The sequence below is a fragment of the Eucyclogobius newberryi genome, unplaced genomic scaffold (assembly GCF_026437365.1).
Source record: "Eucyclogobius newberryi isolate DKJ021-1_F unplaced genomic scaffold, fEucNew1.0.hap1 SCAF_5, whole genome shotgun sequence".
Lineage (NCBI taxonomy): Eukaryota > Metazoa > Chordata > Actinopteri > Gobiiformes > Gobiidae > Eucyclogobius > Eucyclogobius newberryi.
In genome coordinates, this window is record NW_027316167.1 from 28,944,014 (window position 1) to 28,962,558 (window position 18,545).

Here is an 18,545-nt window from a genome sequence, read left to right on the forward strand (position 1 = left end):
TTAAAAAAGTTTAGCAATAAATGCACCTCTCGATTTTTACAGCAAAAAATACAAGACATTCAGGCATAATCTGTACAATAATCCTACGAAGTTGGAAAACATGAATAAAGAGAAAATGAAGACATAATTCTATGGTTACTTGACATCATGAGTACATATTTTAATGGCACGTGTAGCAGCTGCTAAACAAAGAATAATGCATGGCACGTTTAGCTTTTAAAATAAGAACAGGCAACAGGGCAGACGACGTGAGGCAGCAGTGTACTCATAGAACTTCAAATGGAAAGACTGGTACATTCTTCAACCTACAATGGCATACAGTATAAAGGTAAGCAGCAGTGTCTCGGACAGTGGAGTTGTATAAAAAGCATCAAGCACTCGAGTAAAGCTTGATCGGCGAAGGCAGAAAGAAGAAAATGGCATCACATTTCAGCATGTATTGTACTCACAAAAATAGATGTCTTTGAATCAGTCGAGAGACACGTATACAATTCCACAGCATTGATGACTTCCCTAAGTCCACATTCTCAAAAAGTGGACATCAGTGCAGACAGAAGAGGTCACTGATATCAGACTGTTCCTGGACAAATATAATACAACTGTTAAATAGTAAAGGTGAGTTTCACTGTTTTGCGTTTCAAAAATATGTAGTGACAAGAATCCATGATAAATTACTGAACTAAATAAGATGTTGGAGGACAAATCCAATCAAAGAGCTGCAGTGATGCACTGCGTTTTATGGCTCACAGTTAAAGCGGTGCACATTGGCTCTGGGAAATGTCACAAAGGCTGTTTTGGCATCGCAAGAAATTCATTTAGCTGACATGTTTATGATTTAAGCTATGAGAACCACGGATGCTGGTTGTATTTCAAGATCATCTCATCATTCTAGTGAAACATGAACGTTTATGTTGCCTGGGACCAGCTTTATGTGCCTTGTGTGCCTCCTTGTGGCTGGCTGAGGAACTGCTCTGCTGTCTAGTCTAGACAGCACAAGGTCAGTGCAGCAGAACACACACTGCATCATATTAAAAAGAGGACGGAGCAGAAAAAGGACATTGGCCCTCTCTCAGGAGAGTCCCGCTCTGGTAGACTGGTTCCTGTCCCCTCTCCTTTTGCATGGTTTCATTCCTCTGTTTGGCACATCAGGAGTCAAGTCTGTGTCCGAGGGAGAGCCCTGCGAGGGCTCGGAATCCGGTTGGGCTGTGGGAGTCCGAGTGCCACTGGGGAAAACCAGGGGTGACATTGGAGACAGGGGTCCCAGGGGGGAGTAGCGCCTGACTGCAACTCCTTTAAGATTCACTGCCAGCTCCAGCACTAGTTTTCTGGAGACCCGAGGATGTGTAGGAGCAGTGGGCTCCTGTGGGGTGAGGACAGGGCCGCAGAGGGCAGAGGGCTCACCCTGTCCCGGGATGGGATGCTCAGAATGTGTACTCCTGACCAGCTCCTCCTCTGGACTGTCCATTGTCTGGGACTGTGGCGACAGGGAGGATAGGGGGCTTTCAGACAAACAGGGCTGGAGGTTAATGTCGTCATGGCAACAGGAGTGTGACCTCACTGTTGTCTCATCACCAAATCCAGTTGGGATATGGGGCTCAGATGCAGTCCTGTAGCTGTGCAGACCTAGTGTTATCTGGGGGGGTCCGGGGGAGTCCAGCAGAGGGGCGTGGCCTCTGATACGAGTCCACAGGTGTCCAAGGCGACGCCGGGACATGGAGGAAGACGAGCGGCGAGAAGAGTGCCGTCTCATCTGGCGCCGCATGGCTAACCGCAGGTTCTGCAGCACGGATGCCTGCAGTACACAAATGTACACTTATGACATAACATGACATGACATGAGGTAAATATCTGGGCCAAACTTTTTTTTTTCTAAAAAAATCATGATCATGACATGTTGAAGTTCTACTTTATAGGAATAGCTTGCAGTCAGTGTGTGATATTTGTTATAAGGACAGATACGGTCCTAAAGTCCTAAATGCTCAGTATAGTTACACAGGCTACTTTGCTAGTTAGGGCTGTAGGCCTGCACCGCTATATTTGTGGCTTTGTGTAGCTTTTGTACAGTACAGTCTGTGGATATGCCCACTGAACAAATGCAAACCACCCACTATTGCCATCTGTGAAAGAACACTGCAGACTCGGTTTAAAGACGCAAATCTGAAATGAAGTGTGACTGGTCCTCACTTTACTGTTGCAATGCTTTAGCATGAAAGAACGTCAAACAGAGACAGTTTTACCTGAGAGGGATTATACACTGGAAAATCGTCCACTGGAGGAATGAGGCCTTGAGCAATCAGCTGACCATAAGAGGGCGGAGCCTCTCTCTGAACAAACTCTGCCTCCATTCGCGTCATCTGAGTTTCAAATGATCTAGAGGGTAGAGAATAAAACAAGGACTATAAAATACAAGGACGGTTTATCAACAACAATAAACTATACAGAATTTACAAAAATAACTTTAAATTGAAGTAAATAAAAGCAGACCCACCTGTACTCTCTGTTCCGGAGGGAGTGCAGCTTGAGGGCACAGCCCAGAGCGATGACGAGCAGGAGGCTGCAGACCAGGCTCCCGATGAGGGCCGCGGTGATCACCTTCCTGGGCACAGCAGCCATGCAGTCCCTCTCGTCACTGCCATCCAAGCAGTCCTCCTGACCATCACAGCGCCATGTCTCGAAGATGCACAGGTTTGTCCCACAGTGGAAATTTCCTGGCTGGCACTCGTAGCAGTTCTTCTCATCAGAACCATCTGGACAGCGCTTCTGGTTGTTGCAGCGCTCGGTGGGTGGGTAACACACGCCGCTGTTGCCTTCACAGGGAAACTCCCCCGCTGGGCAGATGGGGCAGCCTTCTTCATCGCGTCCTGATGGGCAGTGCCAGTAGCCGTCACAGCGCTGGCGCTCTGAGTAGCAGCCCTGATCACTACCGCAGGGGCGTTCCCCTGGGAAGCAGTAGCCTTTGACCTTCAGAATGTAGAAAGGGAAAGTCATGGTTAAGTCTTAACAACTTGACAATAAGCCAATATCACCAGAAGCACAGAAACAAATTAATTAGCAGGAATATTCAATTAAACTGTGGTTCATACACACTTGGTAGTTTAAACAACCTAAAATGACTGTTCTGTTCTAAAATATAATAGAAAAATGGTTTAAACAATTACAGATAGGCAAGTGTTAAGTGGCTCTGTGCCTGAGCCAGTACAGTATAAAGTGTAGTAGTAAAGCAGTAGTAAAGCAGTAGTAGGTGCTTAAAGCAGAGGTGAACCTGGTACGTTGCGTTGAATCCATGTCCAGGGCTGTGGGGCTGAGCCAGGTACATGACACTCATCTGTCCGCGGCTGGACTCCAGAAGAGCAGGGCGTCTGTTGTTGTGGTAGGACAGCACCTGCAAGAGGTGCTCTGCGCGCTGCAGCAGCCCGTCGTACACATGCAATGAGTCCCCTGGGCCCAGCTGCAGGTCCAGCTGCAGCACGATGGGTTTGGGGTCCTGAGTGTCCAAGAGCCACGAGCACCTGAGCTCTGCCGTCGAGCTCCTGTTTGGGCGGAAAAAGTCTGGGGAGGCAAATGTGCCATAGAAGTTCCCCAAACGTTTACCACACGTAGTGTCAGGACAGCCGTGCTCATCTGTGCCATCCGGACAGTTCGGAAAACCATTGCAGCGCACGGACGGCGGCAAACAGCGTGTGGACTGGGCTTGAGTGCATGGAACAGAGTTAAAAGGGCAGAGGCCAAACTGGGATTGTGTAGGAGGAGGAGTACAGCTGCGCTCATCTGTGGCATCTCCACATTCATCCTGACCATTGCACCTCCATGAACGAGGAAGACACTTCCCATTCCCACACAGGAACTCGTCTGGCTGGCAGCTGCTCTGGCCAAGGCGTCCTATAAGAAAGACAAAACAAAACCATTGAGAAATTACAAGCAATTCAACTACAAAACAGTCAAATGTCTTGAACTAAAGACGTCAGAAGTTATAGTTTGCACTTGAATGATGACTATGTAGAAGTACCTCTGATATAGGAGAGCCGGAAGCCTTGGGATTGCCCTGAGCTGTTTGCTTGAGCGTGAAAGGAGATCCAAACACGCCCCCTGGTGGAGATGAACGGTGGAGGCAGCACAGCGCCACACAGCCTTGACTCTCCTTCCCATGTTGGAGTCAGTGCCAGCCAGTCACCTGAACACCGCTCAGACTCAGCCAGGTCAAAGTTACGAAAACTATCAAGCAGAAAACATGTTAGAAAATAGTCCCTGGGCCACAATGCCTCGCCGTACTTGCAGCGTACAAATACCTGATGGTAATGACCTCGCCCTGACCTCCCTGGATGTGCCAGCTGCAGTTGACTCCAGAGGGGTAGTTTAAAGGCCACGACGGGCTGTAAATGACCCCTCTCCGCTCGGTGTGGACCTCCACTCGCTCACTGCAGCCAGCTGAGAAAAAAATATGTGTACAAACATGACTCATAAACCCTCTGACAAATGATTTGTAGTTTATTCTAAAGCGCTCTCAGAATTGGTGCTAGTCGAGAGCAGATCCCATGGGGTTAGCGTTGGCAGCAGTTATTATTATGGCAGCCAGGGCAACTACTCAAGGGAACGACGCATGGAGAAAAGGAGATCGGGAAAACAAGAAACAAACTGGCAGGCAGAAAAATATAGCTTGCCATTGTTTGTGCATAAGGTGAATTGGAGCCTCATTGACCCATAGTTCCCAGAAAATTGTCGGTTATATTGTCAGAACAATTACTAGTACTGGCAAATCTTCTGCAATTTAGTTTTACGGCCTAAATTTGTCATTTTTCATCAGGTTAAGGTTAGGATTAGGTTTAGGACCCAAAACAAAATGCTGATTATTTAGGGAGTCCCATTTATTCATCTTGCCCTTTGTAGAAGAGTTAAAATGCAGGTAAATTGCATGTGTAAATTTGGCTTTCGTGTCCTCAGCGGAAGGAAGCTTTCCAAGGCTGTGATGGGTATTGATCATTTAAAAGAAGAACAAGCCAGGAATGTGCATTAAAGCTGCATTACCAGACTTTTTATACTTGCAAATAGCGGTCTAATATTGCCACAGCGGAAGGAAACATAAAATATACCTCATTTGCAAAACATTTTCATCAAATCACAGACAATGTTCAAATGGGCCATTATGTGACTGTACTTCCTTCTTTCATAGTGTGACAATCAGGTAACTCACATTGAAGGAAAATATCTACAGCTTTATGAGCTACACTAAAACCAGACATCATTAAAAACCCAGGGATGCCAGATTTATTGTTTTTGACTCATTCATTGTTAATTGTGTAATGTTGCACAGAATCACCAAGACAATACACCCTTTCTGATTTCTGATTTCACACAGACTTTATGGACCTCTACATATCATCCATAGCTTATATTTTCTATTCAAGTCCAATTTCTCACCAGCCACAGCCATCTAGATCAACATCAATGCATATGACAATCACGAGCACGATATTAAAGCAACTACATATCATTTTAATGCATCTCTAGTGTCTATGTGTCAGTATTAAAGGGGGCGCGCGCGCGCACACACACACACACACACACACACACACACACACACACACACACACACACACACACACACACACACACACACACACACACACACACACACACACACACACACACACACACACACACACACACACACACACACACACACACACACACACACACACACACACACACACACACACACACACACACACACACACACACACACACACACACACACACACACACACACACACACACACACACACACACACCAGTGATGTAATGCCGATAGCGCCGTGAAAGAGCATCCATGTTCCCACGCGAACCCCCCGATCGTTTAGACCACCGCAGATCGATAACGACACACCGGGATCGTCTCACTGCAGCCAATCACAACCGTAAATACACGAAACTGTGACGAGGGCGCGCGAGAAACTACGAGCAGGTAAATAAACTGGCGCTGCAAAAGGGTGTGAGGAGGAGGAGGTTGTGTTAAAGATCCTTCCTCCACCACCACCACCAGACAACAACAAGAAAAACATGCAGAAAATAACGCGTTGGATGAACCGATTGGCCCCGGTTTGCACGCGGGGCAGAGGAGACCGTGCGGAGGGTTGTGGTGGTGGTTGTCCCTCACCTGCAAAGATCAGAGCGGAGCGGAACCACAGCAGTCCCAGAAGCGGCTTCAAAAGTCCCATTGTCCGCCGGGAACTTGGCGGCTGTTACCTGGCTCGGTTCTGCTTTCTTCCACATGGGTGAAGACAAAAAGAGCCACTGGCATTTATGCGGTTTTTACGTCCCCGACACGCAGCGAAGACCGATGGACTCGGCTTTAGGAAAAACCATTGTGTTTTGTTGCAGCGGTGGCTCGTTTCCTCGCGTCAAGCTCGCGGTGTTTATGCGCGAGCGTGCCCTTCAGAATAGTTCGGGGAGGGGGGTGTTTCCGCTATTTGTTTTTTTTATCTTTCGTGTGTGGATTTCAAACAATAAGTCGGGGTGTTAGCTGGGGATTGGAGCAGCCCCGTAACGTTGTATAACAGCGTTGATGTTTGTTTTTGTACGTTTTGTAATGGGAAATAAAGACACGGAAAGTCTTATTTTACACAGCTACTTCCGTTCTGTGTGTGCTGCGCTGTTCTTTCTTTGTAACCTCTGAAGTGGATAAATAAAAGAGTTTATCTTTAAGCGTGTACGTTACAAATACAAACACATAATGACCGTTTATTTGTTTTTATTTTTCTTTCATCACTAAAGCCCGCACAGCCAGAGCCACAGTCTGTTTTCATCCTTTTTCATCATTGATATAGAATATAACATACTGCCCTCGCGTGGTCACATGTGAGCATTACAAAAGCATGTAGGTCGTGTCATTTGTTTTCGTGTCATTATCTTAATTTTGAATAAATACAAGTAAAGGCATTAAATATAAAGGCGCGTGCTTGACTATGAGATAAAAGCCGCGGTGTGAATGAGTCAGGAGAGCAAAAGGCACCGCTGGGATTCGAACCCAGGATCTCCTGTTTACTAGACAGGCGCTTTAACCAACTAAGCCACGGCGCCGCTGATGACGAGGATCCCAACACGGTTTATAACGGAAAGCACTGAAAGGGTTTATAAGACATTAAAAGAAAGGCCTATAAATATATGATATTTGTACTGCTTATTGACAGAAATGCATTTTATAACATTGAAAATATATATAATAGATATTTTGAGACTCAAGTTTTCAGATATACTTCAGTTTGAAACCCTTATTAGAGTTAAAGCATATGTTTTTGTGTCTGATAGAGCTAATTATATTTAAAAAGAAATCTGAAACCTGCTATTTTGCATTTCTGTACAGCTCAGACTTATACATAACTCTCATAAGAAATTTTAAAAATGTATTCTTTCCCAAATTTCAAGAATAACTGATTCATTAACGATGTTTACGTCATAAGTCCCAAGGTCCTTCACGTGGTTAAATGTATGAGTTTATCTTGTTTTTCCTGTTCTAGTGGAAACACAAAATCCATAAGTTATTAAAAAAGATAAACACATCATTCCCCCAAATGCTACAACTAAGTAAAATGTCTGTCAGAATTGTATTGTTGACCGTGAAGGACTTCAATACTCGTAGCTCTAAACTATTGCGTTGGTTTGTAAAAGAAATCAGTCTTACAATATTTTCACGATTTATTGGAGAATTCAGCAGCTTCATACAGATTTGTAAGAAGTGTTCTTTTTTGATACTGAACCACAGCTTTTACACGCACATGGCCTCAGCAGATACAAGCAATTTACCTTTATTTTCTCAACTTACACAGCTTTAAATACAGCAGCTGATTGAAGTATTAATAGGCTTTAATATACATGTAACAATTTATGGTGCAATTAATATAAAGAAATTGAAAACACGTAAAAACGCATAGAGAAAATAAAGCAGTAAAAAAAAAAAAAAAGTCAAAATCAGAAACAAAGTGGTGTAGCTTGATTCAGAGTTAAGGATTTGCACTTCACATTGTGTTTTACAAGTTTGTGCCTGGCCACACAAAGACAACTGAAATAATATTAAAAGTTAAATTAAAATGTTGTGAGCAAAGTTAACATATGAATAAAGTTAAATGGCAATAGATTTGTGAAGGTTGATGGAACATGCTACTACATTCTGATGGTGTCAACATGAAGTGTCTTTGTGTGACCCGGGGACTCATCACATGTTTGTGTCTGTACATCAGGTTTAGTTTCTTTAAATTAATTATGGAAAATACTATGAAAACAAAATGCAAACCACACACTTTGCAAACAGGCGTCTTTCTTTCGTCACCTCATCTTCAGTTAAAAAAAGAGGGATAAGAGTGCTAATGATCAGGCCGAACTGTCAACATCCAGAGTTCAATGAAGCAACTAAACAATTTAATTTAAATATGTATATAGTTCTACACTCAAACTAGAGTCTAATGTGTTTGAGAGCAGTTTTTAGAAGTCATCTGAGCTTTCCTCAGACAAAGATCAAACTTACACAAACACAAGTGACATGGACACACCAGGGCCATGTCAGAGTCTGAGGGCCCCTGGTGCCCGTGTTTACTTATACACGAGTAAACAGTGGGGTGTGGCGGAGCCTACTGGTGGGCACACTGCACCCCGTGGCCGTGGGGCCCACCCTCTTCATCAGAGCTGTCATTGTAAGCTTCTCTGCGGTTACTCGAGGACGAGCTCTGGCTGGCGTCATAGTCCTCCAGGTCCACGTCCTCCGAGTCTCCAGTGATGATGGGGGGCTCTGGCCTTGAGGGGAGCATGTCCTCCAGCTCCTGCAAATCACATTCAAGTATTATTTATGTCAAAAATGCAAACCGAGAGCAAAGCAGGGGCATCACAAACCTGAAGTTTCTCTGGGCTTATCCAGTTGTTGCTGGGGAACTGAACTTCAAACTTGATGTACAGGTCTCCCTTTTCGAAGGGGTTGCGATACTGCGGCATCCCCTCTCCTCGTACTACTCTTACCGAGCCTGGAAAATGACGCAAGAGTTGACCTTTGAACTAGCTTTGGCCGACTTTAAACCGCTCACCAAACATGTAAAGGATCATACCTGGTTCAATGACTTTGCCAGCAGGATATTTCACAACAATCTGTCTCCCGTCTAAATGTTTCAACATGAACTGGAAGCCACACAGCGCCTCCACCAGGCCAAGCTTGTAGCTCATCGACAGGTCATTGCCCTCTCTCTTGAACGTCTGGGTAAAACAATTACAACGTAACATTAGGGGGGAAAATGGACTCTGTTTGGGGTTAAAAACAAAAAAATACATCATGTCACTGAAACGTTTACCCGGATAAAATCACTGGAGCGCGTTAAACCAGAATTAAACTGTCACATGCACATTTTTAGCTTCAAATACATCGAGTAGTCGGACAACTTACTATGAAATCTCTGAAAAGTCTACATTAGCCTGTTGGACACTTAATATACATAAGAAAATATTACACATAAATAAAGAGCGCTGTATAAACTGCACATTCCCACTAACACACACAGAACATTTGTCATTTAGAGTTTAGATAGGACAACACAAAAGAATCCAGCTCATACGGTCATAGACCAGAGTAGTTTGAAGTCTGTTTCCATGTCATAAAACGAAAGGTCACTTCTGATTTCACATTACACGCGTCGGTCACACACCTCGTTCTCCTTCTCTTGCAGCACCAGAACAATATCCCCGGGCTCGACCCCCGGCGCCTGGTCCGCTTCACCGCCAAAGGTTATTTTCTGCCCGTGCTTCATGCCTTTATCCACGTGGACCTCCAGGATCTTCACCTCTTTGATAACCTTCTTACCCTCGCACTTTTTACAGCGGTCTTTCTCGCTGATGACTTCGCCTGGACAAAAGAGTGCGACGCGAGATTAGATAGAGTCTTTGGGAACGCTCAGAGACGCATGCCACGCCCCGTCCGTACCTTCCCCGTTGCAATCGGTGCACACGGACTGCATTTGTTGGACCATCCCTGGCGCCAGCTGCCGGATCATGACGCGCATGCCACGCCCCCGACACGTGGTACATTTCTGGACGGCGCCTGTCTTTCCCCCCTGCCTGAACACAAACCGGCATTAATCAATGGAAATTACACAGGCAATAAAAAGAAAACCGAAACGTGGAACTCACCCATTACAAGCGCTACAAAGTACATTCTTGCTAAGCTGTAGTTTGGTCGTTTTGCCATTGTAGAGGTCCTCCAGCGACACCCTGGAAACAAGAATAATCGTTAAAGCTCGACACTCCTAAAACGCTACAATACTCGTCTGCGTTTGGATGTCTTACTTGAGCGGGTGAACCATGTCCTCCCCTCGCCGCCGGCCACCGTTGCGGCTGCGACTGTGGCCGCCCATGAAAGGGTGGCCGAAAAGCCCACCGCCGAAGATGTGGGAGAAGATATCGTCCATCCCGGGACCGCCTCCGCCTCCTTCCCGCAGACCCTGCTCCCCATAGCGGTCGTAGAGATCTCGTTTTTCAGGGTTCGTCAGGACCTCGTACGCAAAGCTGATTTCTTTGAACTAAAGTGAAAACACAGCAAAATAGACCGGCCAATCAGGACACACAGTTAAAGGAGGTCAGGTTTTCATGTTTTGGTGGGATAACCTGTAGTAAATAATTGTCGTAGCTTAAAACCAGTCAGGCAGCAGTTTGTGAAGACAAGTTAAAAACAAACAGTTGACGACTACAAGAAGTAGAGCTGTGTTATATAAAAAGGAATCTGTCCAAGTCTTCAATACACAAAGTCCCATTAAAAGTGCAGGGACAATTTACTACACGAGCGATGATCCCAATTATTTAGCAAAAAATACTTAGTTTGGTCACACTCAGCAAAAACGATATGATTTTAACTACATTTTAGTGTAGTGCAATCTGAGTCGTGCACTTAAAAGTCAAGAGACACATACGGTTTGTAACTTACACACTTTTTTCACTTTGCTCTAAAGTCTACTATCCTTTTGTCAAACAAGCTCTGCATTTATGGAAACTAACTTCTCCCCGGACATAACAAAGTCTAAAACTATATCTTACCTTGTCACCAGCATTAGGGTTTTTGTCAGGGTGATACTCTTTCGCCAGTTTCCGGTAAGCCTGGAAGAAAAGAAGTACAGTGGGTTTAACTAAAATCAGAACATCCCCCCACACACACAGGGCCCCTTTAAGCCAGTCACACCCAACAACAGCAACACTACAAAGATTACAGTTGTGAAATTAAACCCCCCATTATGGTGTAAAGGTCAAATAGGTAACGCATGTGACGTAATGAAAAACCAGTTAAACAAAAACGTGTTCAGAACCATCTTGTGTTTTATGTTGTATCACGTTTAAGGAGAAAGGCGCAGACATGTATAAAATGTATGTTCTACTCCCTGCTCCTTTTAATTGTGATGGAAAATGTATGTTAACATGTAAATAACACTATAAATACAAAACAACATTACATTAGCCACCGCTAAAGTTTTATCACCGTGTATGATCAGCTGATGAAAAAAGGACATCCAGGGCCCAAGATATCACTAAAAACGGGTACAAAAAGATCACTGTTTATTAGCACGTCGTGTTTATTTGTTAAGTATTTTGTATCTGAGCCGTTGTGTATAAATGTTCAGATTATTGTGTAATCCAAAAGCCATAAACTCTCACGTTGCCACAGATCTGACTCACACACTAACATAAATTGACGCACTAAAAAAGAAAAAAAAAACACAAATGCAACAAATCTTAGTTTAATTTAGGTTGGTGGGAATAAACAATGTATACATTTGAGACTGGTACAACCAATAATGCCGTGGTTTAGCTAACTTAGCATTAGCTTCACCTACCTTACCTCGCGTTTCATGGCAACGTAACATCACAAGCAAACGCGAGGTCGTTCGTCTGGGGCGGGGGGGCATTTTCACACTTTATGTCAGTAATGTTTGCTTACATTATCCGATTAAAACCAATCCCAAAACGGCGTGTCATTTAAAAAAAAAAGAAAAACGAAAATCCGATCCATCGATAACGAGGTCGCGGATGTTTTACCTGTTAGCATTAGCATCCTACGCACACCACCCATTTCCTGATTGTAGCATGTTCGCGACAAAACGGCAGAAAGACAGACATTTTGGGCATTCGGATCGCTTTACCTTCTTCAGCTCATTCTCGGTGGATGATGGGGACACTCCGAGGAGGTCGTACAGTTTGGTATCGACGGGATTTGCCATGGAGCTGCTGTGGATGTTGTTCAGCGGGAGGTGAATGGACAAAGAGAGGGAGCCGGTGTTTCTCTCGTGCTCTGTGCAGTTCCGCTCACGCGCGCCCGCTGCCGCCGCCACGTGGTTCAAGTGCGTCATGACATGTTGGAACGAAACAAGAACTTCAAACTGAAATATGGTTGTTTGGGCTAAAATGAGCTGGTAAATGGATGAATATATAAATAAATGAGCCGAATTAATACGTTGAATAAATAAAGTAAATAAATAAAATAAAATACAATAAATACATAAATAAATACCATAAGCAGATCCGCCACTAGCCCATAACTTCTCCAGGTCACATAGCTCTATCTTGTGGTACAAATAGCTTATGTAGGAAACAGTTTTCGTTCTAAGTCGGTATGAAAACAAGGTCAAAAGTCAAGGTCAAATTCTTAGTTCACCGAGTTCAAAAAAAAATTAAGTAGCCAATTATATGAAAATATTTGTATCACTTTATTAAACTGAAAATTACTTGAACTATTCTACAGGCTAATAACCTGGCCTAATGAAATCGAATTAAATTAAAAAGAAAATGCAAAAATATTACCATTAATTTAAAAAAAAATCAATTTGGCAGAAATGTAAAAATGTTTAATAGTGATGGCAGACTGACAAACAAATGCATCAAATTCAAAGAAATGCAATGAAGATAATCAATTAATATCGTTGTACATCTTTTTTTTCTCATGTTGCATGATCAAGAATTTCTGGCACGAACTAGTAAACTGGTTGAAATTTAAAATAGACAAAATTACAATTGGACTTGTAACACATTATTTTTGGACTCTACAACTTACGAAAAGGGTAAATACCACATCCATAAAGGTAAATGGCAAAATAAAAGTCCTTCCCTTACAGTATTTAAATTGAACTTGGGGATTATTTGCTCCCTTGTCAAGACAGAAAATGTGTGTCATATGAAATGGTTTCATATGAAATGGTATAAACATTCTATAAACGAGTATGTTTTTCCAATGTTTGTGTATATGACCTTTGAATACAGGATTTAGTTTATTATGCAATTTTGTCCTTCCAATTACATTAACCTCAATCATAAATCAGATGTTATGTCCTGGCAGTTACTCTTCTAGTTTACCCAAATATACTAAAGCTTTTTAACATTTCTTGGACCACATTTTTGTACTTGTAGTATGTTTGGGTGCTCTGTCCACCCCGGCTGAAGAGTTGACCATCTCGTCTTTGAAACTCTGACACGGAGCATGTTTTTCCGGTTGTTAGCACGAAGTAGGCCGACATTCATCTCATCATTGAACATAATGAATGAAAAAAGCATTAAAAGTGGGTACTTTTTCCTTTTAATTAAACAGAATGGAATCATACAACCAGAAATAAAGTCACATAGGCTACATGTGTCTCATTGGGGAGACGGTTGTGCTTGTTTTACACTTGTTATAAAAACCACTAAATAAAGATGAGGTCTGGGACGTTTATTTTACTACTTTCATTCATTTCATGTCTCACAACTAAATCCTTTTAATTAGAAATGGTAACTCGTTGCTATAATATAATGCCCCATAAACGATTTGGCTCCCAGAGCAAAAATATATATTTTTATCTTTTCAGCCCCTAAAATAGTACAGATTCTTTAAGTGTCTCTGTGAGTAAGGTAACAATGAATATCAAAACACTTTCATAGTTCTATTCTTAAGAGTATGAGCAGCTTTTCCTGTATGAGTTCAGATCTTTATTGGCACCATACTGTATACTGGTGTGAAATTCTCAGAAGAACATATGAAAAAGATTAATATAATTTCACCTAACATTGTCAGTTTGGCTTTTTTTTAACTGGTTTTAAAAGTACAAGACACATCTGACACAAATAAAACCTTCAATAAATTAGAAGACAAACTAGATATTATAGCATATATCTGTGCATGGCAATTAAGTAAATGTAAAATTGAGCCTAGGAAGTTTGTGGTTCGATCCTCTGTAAAGTCAGATGCCTCTGAGTGAGTGCAGAGTAAATGAGCATCAAAACAAGTCTCTGAATCCTTTAGATGACCACGCTCATGTCTCTCTGAACAGAACAGATTTTCACAAGAGTAGGCCCAGGGGTCATCCCCACGAGTTGAGAACAGAAGTAAACATTTGGCGTGTCTTTCTCTTTAGAAGTCCATGGACATGGAGCGCTGTTGTGGATCCACTATGGTGGTGCTGTTGCGGGCGCTGTTGCCGCGCGCACTCAGGGTTCCACAGGTTCCTGCCATTCCACCGATACCTCCAGCAATGCCACTGGGTCCTGCCATCACTCCTCCAGCCATCCCCATGCCTCCTGGCATTGTCATTCCCCCTGCTATGCCCACGGGGCCTCCCATGCCCCCTCCTACCATCCCTGAAGCTCCCCCCAGCGTGCCCCCTCCGCTGGCCCCGCCCACACTGCCAGCGCCACGGCCGTAGAGCTCGCAGGGCATCTCCTCAGTGACGCGGTCCTCGATCACCTGCTGGTCACAGTCATGAGTCTGTGAGTGCTGCTTGTAGCCATAGCAGCTCTTCTTGTAGCTGGATGTGGAGTTGAAGGTTTTCATGGGTGGAGGCTTGGAGAAGTCATTATGATAAGAGAGCTCCATGGAGCTGAGGGTGGTGCGGCTGTGCTTCATGCTCCCTCCCCCGGTGGTCACGGAGCCATGGGAGCCGCAGTGGTGCTCGTGCACACAGCGGGACATGGTGGAGGAGCGCCGCAGCTTGTGGAAATTCTCCAGATCGTCAGAGAGGTCAGCCAGGTCGGAGGAGATTTCTTTGTCACGGAGAGAGAACAGCTCATAATGAGGAGGGTCAAACACCTCCTGTAAGCCCGCCTTGTTGAAGACACCAGGTCGCCGAACTACCACCTAAAAAGAAAACCAGTTATTTCAAACACACCACATATTTAAATACATTAAAATGAGACTGGCAGAGTTGCAGAAGGTTTCTTATATATTTCACACACAAACCATCTCGTCTCAATTTGCCGTTCTCCTCCTCAGTTCTTTTTTCTCTCATAAAATAAAATGTCCGCAACGAGAGATGAATACCTTCTTTCTGGGCTGTTTCATCTGAACAAAGATGGAGATGATGAGAAGAACCAGAACCACGCCTGATGAGATCCCGATGACGGTGCCATGGGTCTTAGTGATCTGATGAAAGAGCCCCCGCGATCGCTTTTCTGCAGAGGACGAACCACACGCACATTAAGCAGAGAAAACACCGACCAGACAATAAAATACGATTGTGGAGAGATGCGTTCGTCTCACCTTTGCAGTGATTTTCATCCCACGGGTAGACACAGTTCTGAATTCCGTTGCACACCAGGGAGTTGTTAATGCACATGTTGCTGTGGCAGAAGAATGTATTTGCTGAACACGGGGCTGGAGGCAGAAAAAGATAATAGGATTTAGAGGGGGGAAAAATGCAGAATCTTGTAGAATCGTGCAGAGAAGAGGCATATCGAAACGAGCTGCGAGAATGAAAAACACAAGGAAAGCTTAAACAGTTAAAATATTTGAGGCTTACAGCAGAAAACATGGGGAAAAAAGTGAAATTTGATCAGTATTTTAATTGTAGGGATGATGTTATTGTAATATTGTTGTCACAGAATTAAGAAAAAAACACACAAAAAAACCAAAGCTAAATGACAGAAAAATTATCAAATCAATGATGATCAAAACAAATCATAAACCAAACTGTAGATCAGATCCGATCGCATTATTGCAGTGTATGTACTGAGCTGAGCGCGGCATATGCATTATTGTGTAACACTGTGCGCTCTGCAGCCCTGCACACTGCTTTACTGGTGGTGCTGTCGAGGTGGAGGATGAAGACAGAAGGCTACAGGCCGGTGTTCGGGCGTTTATGAGGTGCAGATGGTCGGCCAGGTGCCGGGAGACGACTCTTATTGAAATTGCTTTGTGCGTAAAGCCGCGATGGCCGAGACAAAGACAAAGAGTAATTGGTGTTGGCTGATACGCTCTGGAGATCGATGAACTGCCGGCCACGTGGACGAGCTGAAGGAGCGCACCGTGGACCAGTGTGTGAGGTAATGTTCTGGAAAATAGTAAATGGACTGAAAGAGCCAAGAGGCTGCATAAATGGTGTTTGTACATCAGGTTTAAACTATAACAATCGTGATACATCTTGTAAGTGGATGTGGATTTGTAATAGGTTTATTTTATGTTGATTAAAAGTGTTTCTCTGGTGTTTGGGCTCTTCACAGTGCGTCCTCTGCTCCAAACACTTCACACTTCAGCTTCTGCAGCAGCACGTCCACAGCCTTTATCACAGCTCAAACAGAATGTGGCCGGCTCATCCAGTGTCAGCACTGCTGAGGATTACCATGGCGATAGTCCTGAGGTCACACTTCCCCCTCAGCCTCCCAGGGTTAGACGTGATGTTCTATAAGAATAAAGTGTCGGGCCTATCTCCACTGTGAGTGCAAACCCTGTAAAAGTGCACTTTTATGTATAACACACTTTTATAACTTACTTTAGGCTGAATCTTTACTGCAGTGCAGATTCTTTGAGTGTTCAAGTGTTACTGATACTGACAGTGACCACGGTAACGCTCTCAGTTTAACCTTCAGTCTGCAGACAACTCTGAACAAACTAACTGAGTTTTTTCAACAGACACCCGGGAGATAAACCAGGTGATCAGAATGAATAAGAATTCGAATAGAGTTGAACAGAAATACCACCAGCTGTTCCGGACACTATTAGAAAGAACTAATTTAAGTGTGTGACATTAGCACTCATCCAAGGTACAGAGAGTCATGCTGAAGTTCTTTTTAGGGTACGCACAACATCAATTACATTGTAAATTAAAATAGTAAATATACATTTGATTTATAATCCTGAGGACACATAAAGGCTACAAAGTAAGCACTAGTATCAGTTTAAAGTGACTTGTTTGGTTTATACTGTGTCATTAATTGCAGGTTGGTATTAAGGTTCATTTTGTAATCAGAAGTGAGTTTAATGTATAAATGCTATGATGCATATAGACTATGATAACGCGGTGAAGCAGGATTAAACAGCAGAGATGAGAAGAGCCTGACTCACGGTCCACAAACGAGGTGAAGAGCATGCGGAAGCGACTCAGCCGGCTCTTCTCATCGGTCCACATTCGCACCACGCCCACTCCGTTCTCCAGCATCACATCGTTTGCAACTGTGCTGCAGAATTTGGCTTTGAGATTCTCTATGGCACTGCTCCCGTCATAAACAGCCACAAAGTTCTTCTTACACTCGTTAGAGTGTTCCATCTGGTAATCCAAGAAGCGTAGGTAGATCTGCAGACCAAAACAGAACATGGTGAAATGCTGTTGCAAGTCAAAGTATCACAGGCTCCACCCACCACTTACTCCAATATCTCCTTTTCCATGTTGAAGACACACATAACAGAGTACAGAACACTTTAATTAAGAGGTGAGAGAGAGAATGCACCAATCAGACGACAAAACCTGGATTATACATTCTAACATTGATAAAACCTGGATTCTGGTCAATTAAAACATTTTGATCTGAGTTTAAAGCCAAGGGAAATGCCTGAGGGATGAAGATTGGAGAGAGATCTCAGTTCATTTACATAATAATTCATCCTGATTCCGGAAATAGTCTTGGTAAAAGTCAATGAAATACCGTGTCATGCCCGTGGCCACTCTGCTCTCTCACCTTTACTCTGTTTGTCCCAGTCGCTGCTTCAAACAAGAGAATGTCACAGGAAATAAGAAACGAGCCGTAGTCGGGATGTGCAGGTGATACAGGTGACGTTAACCACAAGAAAAAAAGGATTTAATAGTCGCTAAATTGCCTGAATAGCATCGTTACTGTCTCATTATAAACCGTCAGGCGGCGTCCATTGAATTGGTCCAATTTAGTCCCTGCTCCAGTCCAGGTTTAGTCCCGGTTTAGTTCCTGTCAGGTTTACTCCTTATCCAACTTGAAGAAATGTTTAATGGTGATTTTTCGGATCTGCAATAACTCAGATTCCATTAAATAAGTGCACGTTTTAAACACATCCAGGAGCATTAACGTTTGGGGGAAGCCTGTAAATGAACTGTATTTCAGGACATCTTTGTAGAAGTCTAACTGTGCGGTTTGTATACATGGTACATTTATGGTATTTACATGAGTTATAATGTACAGTGAGGCCTATATCCGTCTGATATTTATTTGAGAGAGTATAAATGGCATTATATAGTGTATTTGAGAGAGTATAAATGGCATTATATAGTGTATTTGAGAGAGTACAAGTGACATTAAATAGTGTATTTGAGAGAGTACAAATG

The 18,545-nt window shown here is 43.5% G+C and overlaps 3 protein-coding genes and 1 non-coding gene across 4 annotated transcripts in view; all 4 read right to left on the minus strand.

Moving 5' to 3' along the window:
* Positions 1-289: 289 nt before the first annotated feature.
* lrp3 (low density lipoprotein receptor-related protein 3) lies at positions 290-6,357 on the minus strand. Its single transcript, XM_072464663.1, has 7 exons — positions 6,152-6,357; positions 4,287-4,425; positions 4,007-4,212; positions 3,263-3,879; positions 2,489-2,961; positions 2,238-2,370; positions 290-1,792 (listed from the first exon to the last, which is right to left on the minus strand). Exons 1-7 carry the CDS (start codon positions 6,210-6,212, stop codon positions 1,070-1,072), a joined length of 2,352 nt encoding a protein of 783 aa, XP_072320764.1. The 5' UTR covers positions 6,213-6,357; the 3' UTR covers positions 290-1,069.
* Positions 6,358-7,000: 643 nt separating this feature from the next.
* Positions 7,001-7,074, minus strand: trnat-agu (transfer RNA threonine (anticodon AGU)). The gene has a single exon. It is a non-coding gene; the product is annotated as a tRNA-Thr (tRNA).
* A 602-nt stretch (positions 7,075-7,676) lies between these two features.
* dnaja2a (DnaJ heat shock protein family (Hsp40) member A2a) lies at positions 7,677-12,320 on the minus strand. Its single transcript, XM_072464666.1, has 9 exons — positions 12,156-12,320; positions 11,059-11,118; positions 10,315-10,547; positions 10,159-10,239; positions 9,953-10,086; positions 9,678-9,874; positions 9,087-9,231; positions 8,878-9,005; positions 7,677-8,807 (listed from the first exon to the last, which is right to left on the minus strand). Exons 1-9 carry the CDS (start codon positions 12,231-12,233, stop codon positions 8,619-8,621), a joined length of 1,245 nt encoding a protein of 414 aa, XP_072320767.1. The 5' UTR covers positions 12,234-12,320; the 3' UTR covers positions 7,677-8,618.
* A 1,243-nt stretch (positions 12,321-13,563) lies between these two features.
* neto2a (neuropilin (NRP) and tolloid (TLL)-like 2a) overlaps positions 13,564-18,545 on the minus strand; it is a 34,228-nt gene continuing 29,246 nt past the window's right edge. The window contains exons 7-10 of the mRNA XM_072465044.1: positions 17,318-17,546; positions 15,518-15,631; positions 15,299-15,429; positions 13,564-15,115 (exon numbers count right to left, since the gene is read on the minus strand). Coding sequence (XP_072321145.1) covers positions 14,393-15,115; positions 15,299-15,429; positions 15,518-15,631; positions 17,318-17,546 — 1,197 coding nt within the window. The 3' untranslated portion in view covers positions 13,564-14,392. The remainder of the gene's footprint in view (positions 15,116-15,298; positions 15,430-15,517; positions 15,632-17,317; positions 17,547-18,545) is intronic.

Coding starts and splice junctions, on each gene's coding strand:
- lrp3 (XM_072464663.1), bottom strand. CDS start 6,212: ATGGGACTTTTGAAGCCGCTTCTGGGACTGCTGTGGTTCCGCTCCGCT. Junction 4,213..4,286: donor GGCGAGGTCATTACCATCAG/GTATTTGTACGC, acceptor TCTGCTTGATAG/TTTTCGTAACTTTGACCTGG. Junction 2,962..3,262: donor GATTCAACGCAACGTACCAG/GTTCACCTCTGC, acceptor TACATTCTGAAG/GTCAAAGGCTACTGCTTCCC.
- dnaja2a (XM_072464666.1), bottom strand. CDS start 12,233: ATGGCAAATCCCGTCGATACCAAACTGTACGACCTCCTCGGAGTGTCC. Junction 9,232..9,677: donor TGCAAGAGAAGGAGAACGAG/GTGTGTGACCGA, acceptor TGTTTTACCCAG/ACGTTCAAGAGAGAGGGCAA. Junction 8,808..8,877: donor TAAGCCCAGAGAAACTTCAG/GTTTGTGATGCC, acceptor TGTGATTTGCAG/GAGCTGGAGGACATGCTCCC.